General features: G+C 46.1%; 1 protein-coding gene across 1 annotated transcript in view; it reads right to left on the bottom strand.

Annotated features, from left to right (window-relative positions):
* Positions 1-1,312: 1,312 nt before the first annotated feature.
* LOC117051056 (neural-cadherin-like) overlaps positions 1,313-9,182 on the bottom strand; it is a 187,689-nt gene continuing 179,819 nt past the window's right edge. Inside the window, exons 19-23 of the mRNA XM_033157107.1 lie at positions 6,563-6,656; positions 5,072-5,256; positions 3,866-4,095; positions 2,210-2,487; positions 1,313-1,541 (exon numbers count right to left, since the gene is read on the bottom strand). Coding sequence (XP_033012998.1) covers positions 1,313-1,541; positions 2,210-2,487; positions 3,866-4,095; positions 5,072-5,256; positions 6,563-6,656 — 1,016 coding nt within the window. The remainder of the gene's footprint in view (positions 1,542-2,209; positions 2,488-3,865; positions 4,096-5,071; positions 5,257-6,562; positions 6,657-9,182) is intronic.

Here is a 9,182-nt window from a genome sequence, read left to right as displayed (position 1 = left end):
TGGACTGGAACTAGACTCTTCCATTCATGCCTGCTTCTATGGCACAGTACAGAGGTACCTTGGTTCTTGAAAACCAAGGCACGGCTTCCAATCGGCTGCAGGAGCTTACTGGACTCAACCAGAAGCCATGTCGGACGTTCAGCTTCTGAAAAATGTTCACAAACTTCCAGTTTTGCAGCTTTCGGGAGCCGATTTGTTTGGGAGCTAAGCCATTCGAGTACCAAGCTACCACTGTATACAACATCCACGGCTAACAAATGTGCATTTTTACACTGTTTTGTCGGGGGGGGGGGGGAGGGAGTTAAATGTGGTTCAGCTCTTCAAAAAACAATCCAAGATATTGCCTAGCAACACTTCATCATTATCAAGTAAAACACCTGTCCTGAAATAACTTAGCAACCTCCCAGGTGGCAAAGAAATGCACCCTCTTTTTATATTAGTTTGTCATGGGCATGTATTTTGCAAGAAGAGCTGCAAATTCCATGTGTGTTTGCGTGGGTGTGTTGGCAAAGAAGCAGGGGGGGAATTGTGCTCCTGCTGGGAACAGCAGGGGTGGAGATGCATACAAAATTGTGGAAAGGTGCCTTCCTCTGTTCAACTTTCCCTGCTTTTTTAAGCAGATACAATTTTTGGCCAGGAACATGTAGTAAGGTAAGGAAAGTGGGGCAGGCACACAATGTAGGAATCTGTCCTCCTCTCCAGAGAAATATATATTATTGGGCAGCCTATATAAATGTAAAGGTAAAGGGACCCCTGACCATTAGGTCAAGTCGTGTCCAACTCTGGGGTTGCGGCGCTCATCTTGCGTTATTGGCCGAGGGAGCCGACGTACAGCTTCCTGGTCATGCGGCCAGCATGACTAAGCCGCTTCTGGCGAAACAGAGCAGCGCATGGAAATGCCGTTTACCTTCCCGCTGGAGCAGTACTTATTTATCTACTTGTACTTTGACGTGCTTTCAAACTGCTAGGTGGGCAAGAGCTGCGACCGAGCAACGGGAGCTCACCCCGCTGCGGGGATTCGAACCGCCGCCCTTCTGATCAGCAAGACCTAGGCTCCGTGGTTTAACCCACAGCGCCACCAATGTCCCATTATATAAATGTAGTTAATAAATAAATATATATAAATATTAACTATATAAATGTAGTTAATAAATAAAAAAATCTCAACACTTTACCATCATACAATCTGCCTGTCTGAATGAACTAAATAGCTGTGATAAACAGATGAGCAACATCACTTGAGACTGTCACGATGATCTCCCCACAACCCTTGTAATTGTGTGTTTCTGTGGGCAATGTGAGGTTCCACCAATCAAATGCAAATACCTATTGCAATGAAGTTTTCTGAGTTACCAGGTCCCGAATCTGACAGGGGGCCATTGTATAGCAAAAGCCCATCTGGAACATCGGTAATAAACTCGAGGGAGAGGGAGCTATCAAAGCAAGGTCTGATGGGGCGGAACCAGGCATAGCCATTTCCATGGAAACTGTGCTTTGTCTGCTGGCAATCTGGTCCATGAAATGAAGCAGAACAATGGCACCTGAAACAAACAAAAGTAAAAGAGTAAACCTTTATTTATAAAGCATTCATTATTACTATTCACATGTACATGGCACTTTGCAAAGAATGACAAGGCAGGTCCCTGCCCTGAGGGACTTACAATCTAAAAACAGAAACAAGGCAGACAACAGAGGAAGGAGGTAGGGAAGGAGGTGGAGAGGACTGAAGGCTTAAAGAACAAGGATTTGTATGATTTTATATAATTTATTAACAATAGTACAGTAGTCTCCCTCCCATCTCAGTCACAGCAGCCACGATGGAGAAATTATCTTAAGCACTTTAGATTTAAGTATACCCCGTGGGGGTGAGCTTAATCTGAAATGTAAAAGGTTTCCCAGCTTTGTTTTGATGCCATGTGGATGGACTGCATACAAGGCTGAACATCCCATACATGCATTTGTCTCGGAAGGCAACACTTTATGTTGTTAGGCAATTGTTTTAAAAATGTTCAATAAAGTTGAAAGAAAGAAAGAAAGAAAGAAAGAAAGAAAGAAAGAAAGAAAGAAAGAAAGAAAGAAAGACAAGGACCTCTCAAAAGGTCCATGCATTCCCCCCCTCCCTTTTTAACACAGTCGTTTTATAGCTTGACTTCTTATAAGAGGAACACAAGAGGGGTGGGGGAATGTGCGAAACAGAGTCTTTTCTCACCTGTAACCATTCAGCATGTCAATGCAAGTTCCTCCATTGAAACAGGGGTTGTGAGAGTAGGAGCTACAAGACCGGTGGACTCTCTCTCTAGCTGCACAGGTGCAGACGGCGCTGGCGCTGGTTGTTATGGAGACAAGTGACACACTTCCGGTGTCCATCACTGTGGGGATGTCACTCACCGTGATGTAGTTCACGCACCCGCTGCTGCCGCTGCAGTCTGTCCTGTGGCATTCATCCACATCAACCTGAGAAACGTTCACGCCTAAAGCCAGCTGGATCTAAAGGGACAAACAGCCGCCACACTGCTTAGCAAAAAGGGCTTCCCAATCCTCCCAGTCAGTTTTCTGCGTCTACAACATAAACGTTTGTGGTCACACTGAACACATGTCTTCATCGTTCTGATTGCAACACTTAGAATCATAGGTTTGTAGAGCTGGAAGGGCCCCATCCACCCAACGCCCTTCAGTGCAGGAGATGCAGCTAAAGAAGACCCGACAGATGGTCATCTGACCCCTGGTTTAAAACTTCCAGTGAAGGAAAATCTGCCATCTTCCGGGGGGAGTGCAATCCACTGTCTAATGGCTCTTACTGTCAGAATGTTCTTCCTAAGGTTTAGTCGGAATCTCCTTTCTTGTAATTTGAATCTAATGGTAATCATCATCATCATCATCATCATCATAATTTATACTATCTGGCTGGGTTTCCCCAGCCACTCTGGGCAGCTCCCAACAGAATATTAAAAACACAATAAAACATCGAACAATAAAAACTTCCCTAAACAGGGTTTCCTTCTATAAATCAGATAGTTGTTTATTTCCTTGACATCTGATGGGAGGGCGTTCCACAGGGCGGGCTCCACTAATGAGAAGGCCCTCTGCCTGGTTCCCTCGGCACTGGACCTCAGTGTCCGGGTAGAACGATGAGGGTGGAGATGCTCCTTCAGGTATACTGGGCCGACGCCGTTTAGGGCTTTAAAGGTAAGCACCAACACTTTGAATTGTGCTCGGAAACATACTGGGAGCCAATGTAGGTCTTTCACGACCGGTGTTATATGGTCCCAGTCACCAGTCCAGCTGCCATATTCTGTATAAGTTGTAGTTTTCAGGTCACCTTCAAAGGTAGCCCCATGTAGAGCACATTGTAGTAGTCAAAGCGGGAGATAACTAGAGCATGCACCACTCTGGCGAGACAGTCTGCAGGCAGGTAGGGTCTCAGCCTGCATACCAGAGGCCTCTCCTCTGGAGCAACAAAAAAAACAAAAACAAGCTGGTTCCATCTTACATGTGACTTTTGGAAAGGCCACAGTTGCATTAGAGCACATGCAGAAAAGCCCTGGTTTCAATCCCTGGCATCTCCACTCCCACCAACCCCAGCCAGCATGGCCAGTGGTCAGGGGTGTTGGGAGCTGCTTTCTAACACTGTCTGGAGGGCCGTAAGCTTCCAATCCCTACATGGACTAATTGTCTGAGCTGGAACAAGGCAGCTTCCTACCTACACTCCAAAAATAATGTTTGCTCCATCGACAAGCCTTTCACCCCGTGACAGGTTGCGATACGTTTCCTCTGGAGTCGATGGGATTCTGCCTTGAGCCCTGAAAGGACTTGCACATCAGCCAACATCACATCAGCCCAGACGGCAGACAAGTTGCAGTCTCACCTTGCTTTTGAAGGCAGCTACCTGCCCCAGCAGTTTCTCTGGCCTGTAATAGGAGGAGCCGTTTTGAACCACAAATCTCACGTCGGTCTGTCTCCCGTCTATATTTGTCACGCTGAAAACAACGATGTCCTCAAGGCGGACCGAGAAGATGCCTGCCAGAAGATCCTTAAACTTGTCATGCCTGCTCTCCTCAGGCTCATCCTTCCTTATGAACTCTTCTGCAGTCATGTCTGATATGAAGATGGGTGGTTTAAAAACAAAACCAGCTTATTGATCTAAGAGTCTCAGGACATGCAGTCAACTACTTCATGTTTGTTTGTTTGTTTGTTTATTTGACACACACACACACACACACACACACACACACACACACTTATTTCCATTTCTAAACAGTGCACATAAAAACAATCCTCAGAAAACGGGACAATAAAAGAATAAAAATGTATCATAAAACCAACTACATTTAAAGCTATTTTTACAATTCCTTCCCTTCTCCCAAGGAACTCGTGGCAACGTCCATGGTTCCTCCAAGCCCCATTTTATCCTTACAGGTTACGTTAAAGGGTCAACCTGGAGACTTGAACCTTGCTCATAGCCTAGTGCTCTAACCATTACACCATACTGGCTCTCTCACTGGCTTCCACTGCAACCTGGCTAATGTCCATTTCACATCTAGGGACATAGGAAGCTGCCTTATGCCGAGTCACACCACCTAGCTTAGTACTGCATGCACTAACTGGCAGCAGCTCTCTGGGGGGTTTCATACTGGAGTCTCTCCCAGCCACGCCCCCTTTCCCCAGGCCACACCCCTTGCCAACCCTCCCTCCTTGGCCTTTTCTCCTGGCCTGGATGAAGGACAGAGGGGGGTGAGTGAGTGAGTGAGTGCTTATAGCAAATAGTCTACTGTGCAAAAGCAAAAAAGTGACATTTGTTGCTTCACCTCACGCCCTGCCCACCCCTGGCATGTGGACCCCAGGAGGAAATATGGTTTTTTTCTGTCTATCTAAATAAGGTCCTTTACCCTGTTTGGTGCAAGGCAGCTTCCTTAAACCTATGATCAATGTGTCTCAAGTTTTTTTTATTTAAAAAAACCACCAGCAGACTAGGCTGTTCTGCCAATAGAATTCAGCCCCCTGATATCAGTAAGAGGTGAGATGTTTCTACGCACGATGGGAATCAAAACTCAGCGGACGAAACAAAACTAACCTGCCAGGCGTACGGTCGCCGAGTTCCGAATGGCTTCGTTTTCTATCTCTTTGACATGTATCTGCACAGTTGCAAGGACGTCAGGCCAGATTCCATCTGACACTCTGATTTTAAACTCGTATGTTCCCTGAGGTGCATTATCCACCATAAGCAGAGAGCCAGTCCTTTGATTCAACCTGAAAGATCTTGAACCACAAAACACACACTCATGCTCTGCAATCAGTAAAACGTCTCATGGGCAACACGCTTCATTCTCAAGGAGCACCATTTTCACCCGGGCCAAGTTTATTTAAACATTATTGGGGCGTTTATTTAGCTGCATTCTCTGGTTCTTGTTAACACAGGAAGATTTAAGTGGAAGGTGAGCCTCCCTACACCTGATTTTGCTTCCATATCCTCTCTGTGACTCAGCAGTGGCCAATTCTGATGTAAATGTCTTCATGACAAGGATTACTCCTGCAGAGGCAACTGGATGGAGGAGAAACTCTACTTCCTCAATGTAGCTTATACATTAACATATCATCCACACACCCAAATTACATAACATCCACAGGTCCACTGCCCAGGGGAAGACGGGGGAACCTCAGGAGTCCAATGTGGCCCTCAATGCCTCTTTTTCTGGCCTACATTACACCCCTCACTAACCCTTGCTTGCACCCTTCCTTGAGTGTTTGTGCCTGGCCGGAATTTGTCCTTGAATTCTGATAATGCCTCTCATGTCCCTGAATGAAGGACTGGGGGCAGGAGAGAGAGAGAGAGAGAGTTTAGAGTGTATACAGAAACTGGCCCCCTTTACAAAGGTAACATTTACCTTCCTTGCTCTTCCTACTTTTGCCCACTGGCTAGTTGCTCCGAAGGACCCCGTCCCTGGCCAAGAAGGGGTGAGCAAAGGGGAAAGAGGTTGCTGTCACCACATGCAAATTCAGAGACAGCAGGCAAGAGCCAGGAGAAGGAATAGCACCAACAGGGCTTCCAGGGGGCTGACAACGGGCCTTTTCCTGGGAGGTGGTCCTCAGCCGATGCCCTGCTGATGTCAAACCTAGCTTCCGGCAGAGGGCCAACATGCCTTCTTAAACACTCAAGGACATTCATTGGGATCAAGCATGTATTATTTGAGTGTTGAAGGATGCACATTTGTCATTCACACTTCTGCCAGCCTTGATGTGTGGGGGGGGGGGGAAGGGACACAACTGCCGTGCAAAATGTTGGGGTGCTATACATATGGTACTCTGCATTAATCCTGCTTCACACCATTGGTAAAGGGGGTCTCAGTATTTCATGGCGCAAACGCGGCTGCATCAGTGACGCGACAGATTGTCCCAATTGTAACCCGCAATAAATGGCAAATGCAAGTTTAAGAGATTGCCATCTCCGTACCAAGCAATAATCCAGGCTTTATATATACAAAGCACACATAACAAAACGTAAGAAAATAATTACAGAAGCATAAATATTAAATATTGCTCTGCTTGACACAAATACAATCCTCACTTGTGCATTTTTCCTTCAGAGACAAATGTTTTATTGTCCCAGTCATCCTGGTCGGGTGCAAACACCTCCCCAAGCACCGTTGTCGACCATTTTCCTGTTGAGATAAATTATAATAAATCTGCATTAATTTTTACCCCTTTTTTCCGAGGAGCTTGATAACCCAGAGCATTTATTGCTGCATTTGTCACTTTTATTGCTGCTTGGCTTTCACAAAGGTTATGATCCAAGACGTTTCAAGTAATGCAGTAGCAAGTACTCTGATCTTTCATGTAAGTGCAGCTGGGAAGCTCGTTCACAAACACTGCATATATAGGATTGGGCACGCTCTGGTCTTAAATTAAATAAAATAAGATTTCTGTGCAGATCTAACTCAAAACTCTTCCCCAGATAAAGCTAATTTCTAATGCTTGAATATATTGCAAAAAGAGAGAGAGAACATTTGCATTTGTGGGTTTTGTCCCTCAAATGCAACTAGTGGAAGAAAGTAAAGCAACAAAGAAGAGTGCAGCTCTATAGCAACGGCTCTGCGTACCATCCCAGGTCCTGTCCCTGCTTTCTCCAGTTTAAAAGGCTCTGGGAACAGGAGCAGGGGAAGACCTCAGCCCAAATCCTAGGAGAAGAGATGCTAGCTGGAGTAGATAGCAACTTGGTCCATCTCAGCAAAATCCCAATTTGTATTTTTACTATACGCCTCATTCTCCCCATCTCTGAGATTTGACCAGCCACTGCCACACAACCTTTTCCATTTGTCTGCACTTCATGGCCCTTGAATCTAGTGTTCCAGACTGTGATCAGCTCCCACCTGGAAACCTATGTCCCCACTGTGGAAAGACATATGGATCCAGTGTGGATCCTGACAGTGAGAGCTGTTCAGCAGTGGAATTTGCTACCAAGGAGTGTGGTGGAGTCTCCTTCTTTGGAGGTCTTTAAGCAGAGGCTTGACAGCCATCTGTCAGGAATGCTTTGATGGTGTTTCCTGCTTGGCAGGGGGTTGGACTGGATGGCCCTTGTGGTCTCTTCCAACTCTATGATTCTATGATTCCAGAATTGGTCTCCACAGTCACTTACGGACTCAACTGTTAAAACCATGTTTATGGAAGACAATCTTACTCGGCTATGAGTGATCACCGAAGGAAGAAGAAGAAGAAGAAGAAGAAGAAGAAGAAGAAGAAGAAGAAGAAGAAGAAGAAGAAGAAGAAGAAGATCCAAAGTCAGAGGTTGCATGGACAACAGAAGGGGAGCAGGGCTCAGAGCTGACTGCATAATATAGGGATAACAAGTGCGCCTGAAGCAGCTGGGCAGGAACCTCTCAAGCTGTGGGGGCCTAGTGCCTGAGACCCTCACAGAAACCTCCCGCTAAGCACAAAGAACCAGATGCCTCCCAGCACACGTCACCAGCCTGGCAGGGCAGGGAGCATACCAGGAGGGGGGCAATGGGGTGAAGGAGGAGCACCTGTCTTCAGGACAGATGGTTGGCCCTTTAAAGCTCTGTAGTTCTCCGCAAGGGGGTGGAGCCTGGAGGAGGGGCATCTGGAGACAAGAGGCTTAAAAGGCCCCAGTTCCCCTCCCAACCTGCCTCTGAGCAAGTTGCTCACTTGCCTCTTTCTCTGCGCGGACCAGAATGCAAAACTGCACTAGAAGCACTAGAAGCTTGTTTTAAAGTGGCGTTAACAGGCCTAAATGAGCTGTGGCCATTCATTTCAATGGGGAAACTCAAGAGTAGAAGTTAGCACTGGAGATTCTAATTAGAGGGAAAGCATTCCTATGGATTTGCCAAACTTGATTCCATGTTGTTTAGGAAATCCCCTGCTGTTTCGCTGGTTCTAATCAGGAAAAAAAAAGTGGAGGAAAGGCCACGGAAGAGTCCTTGCCTGAGGGAACTGGCTAATGAGGACAAAAGTAATATGAAAGCTAGCAGCTTGCTTTGTCTGATTGCCTAGGCAACACAGGAGGAGGCAGTTCTCTGTAACCTGTGTTCAGGACAACCGCTTCTGCCTGCAGACTGCACAAATTACTTTGCAATATCAAATGCATGCAGGGTGACATTATTTCGTTATTCTGAATCACCTTGCTTGCTTGGGAGGAAGCCCAGTCGGATTGAACTGCATTTATTTCTGAACAGACACGCTGCAGATCTTTGCCATCGACACAATGTTCACTTTTTAAAAAATGAAGTAAGCGTTTGGAGTGTTACTCCCCTGCTCCTCCCTTTAGTTCAGGCACCCCCAAACCTGGCCCTCCAGATGTTTTGGGACTACAACTCCCATCATAACAGGACCAGTGGTCAGGGATTATGGGAATTGTAGTCCCAAAACATCTGGAGGGCCAAGTTTGGGGTACCTGCTTTAGCTGATCGCACATGGGGTTTGCGTGCTGCCTTGCAAATTGCTACAAAGGGCCTTTTAAAGAAATGAAATATATAAAATATTTGCCATTTCACATTGAGCATGTGCAGAATGTTTTCCATCTCTTCGGTTTAGGATTTATAGGGAGAAGCATCATGGCTGCAACTAACAGAATCTTTCCTTAGATGGAAAGAGGAATCAAATCCCTTTCCAGGTCAGAAACAGTCATTGAAAAACAGTTGTTCTTTTAATAGTACCTACTGTGGTGAGGAGAA

This window comes from Lacerta agilis, chromosome 8 (assembly GCF_009819535.1).
Source record: "Lacerta agilis isolate rLacAgi1 chromosome 8, rLacAgi1.pri, whole genome shotgun sequence".
NCBI classification, from domain to species: Eukaryota; Metazoa; Chordata; class Lepidosauria; order Squamata; family Lacertidae; genus Lacerta; species Lacerta agilis.
This window is presented reverse-complemented; position numbering and strand designations above follow the sequence as displayed.